The 796-nt window shown below is 46.7% G+C and overlaps 1 protein-coding gene across 1 annotated transcript in view; it reads left to right on the forward strand.

The window, feature by feature from the left end:
- Positions 1–419: 419 nt before the first annotated feature.
- Positions 420–796, forward strand: part of LOC103801308 (NCK-interacting protein with SH3 domain-like) — a gene marked incomplete at its 3' end in the record, with an annotated part of 24,232 nt that continues 23,855 nt past the window's right edge. Inside the window, exon 1 of the mRNA XM_009073715.1 lies at positions 420–458. Within this exon, the coding sequence (XP_009071963.1) occupies positions 420–458 (39 nt within the window). The remainder of the gene's footprint in view (positions 459–796) is intronic.

Here is a 796-nt window from a genome sequence, read left to right on the forward strand (position 1 = left end):
ATATATATAAAACATTTAAATCTGAGTATATATCAGTAGAAACGTAAGTTTCCCCTGCACAGATGCAATGTTGATCAAGTCAGTGTTGACTTGGCTTGACAATTGTGTGCCAGAAGGATACTAAACAGGTAGCCCAGAAGAGAGGGGCAGCTCTGTTGTCTGGCATCCGTTCACCTGGGACAGGCTAAGCCAAAAAAAATTGAGAGCAGTAAGAATTAAGGCAGCAGAGAACGTCAAGATATGTAAGTATGTGTTGATTGATTTATTTATAGAATTTCTGTCTCTGCTTTATCTTCTGAGAGTGTTTTGGCGTGAGACACATGCTCTGGTTATGAGAGGGCACAGGGGAAGGAATCAGTGGCCAATTCTGGTCATTGTGGCCAGTAAACAGGATCTGAGTGTGGCTGGAGAGACCCAGGATGAAGCATTTCCACCTCGGGAAGTACAAGTGTGCAGTGGTGGGTCCATGCATTCTGTTTGTCCCTCAGCCTGTCTCTGGCCTCTTCTCTCTGTCTCCTGCTGCCTGCTCCAGGGAGTGAAATCCATTGAGGTTTGGTTGCTGTGCATCACTCTGGTGCCTTCAGGGTTCTCTTTGTTCCAAATGCCTCTCGTGCCTGTGCTGTCCCTAGTTAGTGTATCTCTTTTGCCAGGAGCGCTGGCTTTAGCGTGATTTGCACAGCTTAAGCCCTTTCCTTGGCTATCCTTTCTTTTCATTTCCCATTCGTGCAGGCTGTCCGCTCGAGTGGCTGCTGTTAGCACACAGTGGAAAAACACCGAACTGTTAGAAACCCACTAT

Source organism: Acanthisitta chloris, unplaced genomic scaffold (genome assembly GCF_000695815.1).
Source record: "Acanthisitta chloris isolate BGI_N310 unplaced genomic scaffold, ASM69581v1 scaffold39724, whole genome shotgun sequence".
Taxonomy (NCBI): domain Eukaryota; kingdom Metazoa; phylum Chordata; class Aves; order Passeriformes; family Acanthisittidae; genus Acanthisitta; species Acanthisitta chloris.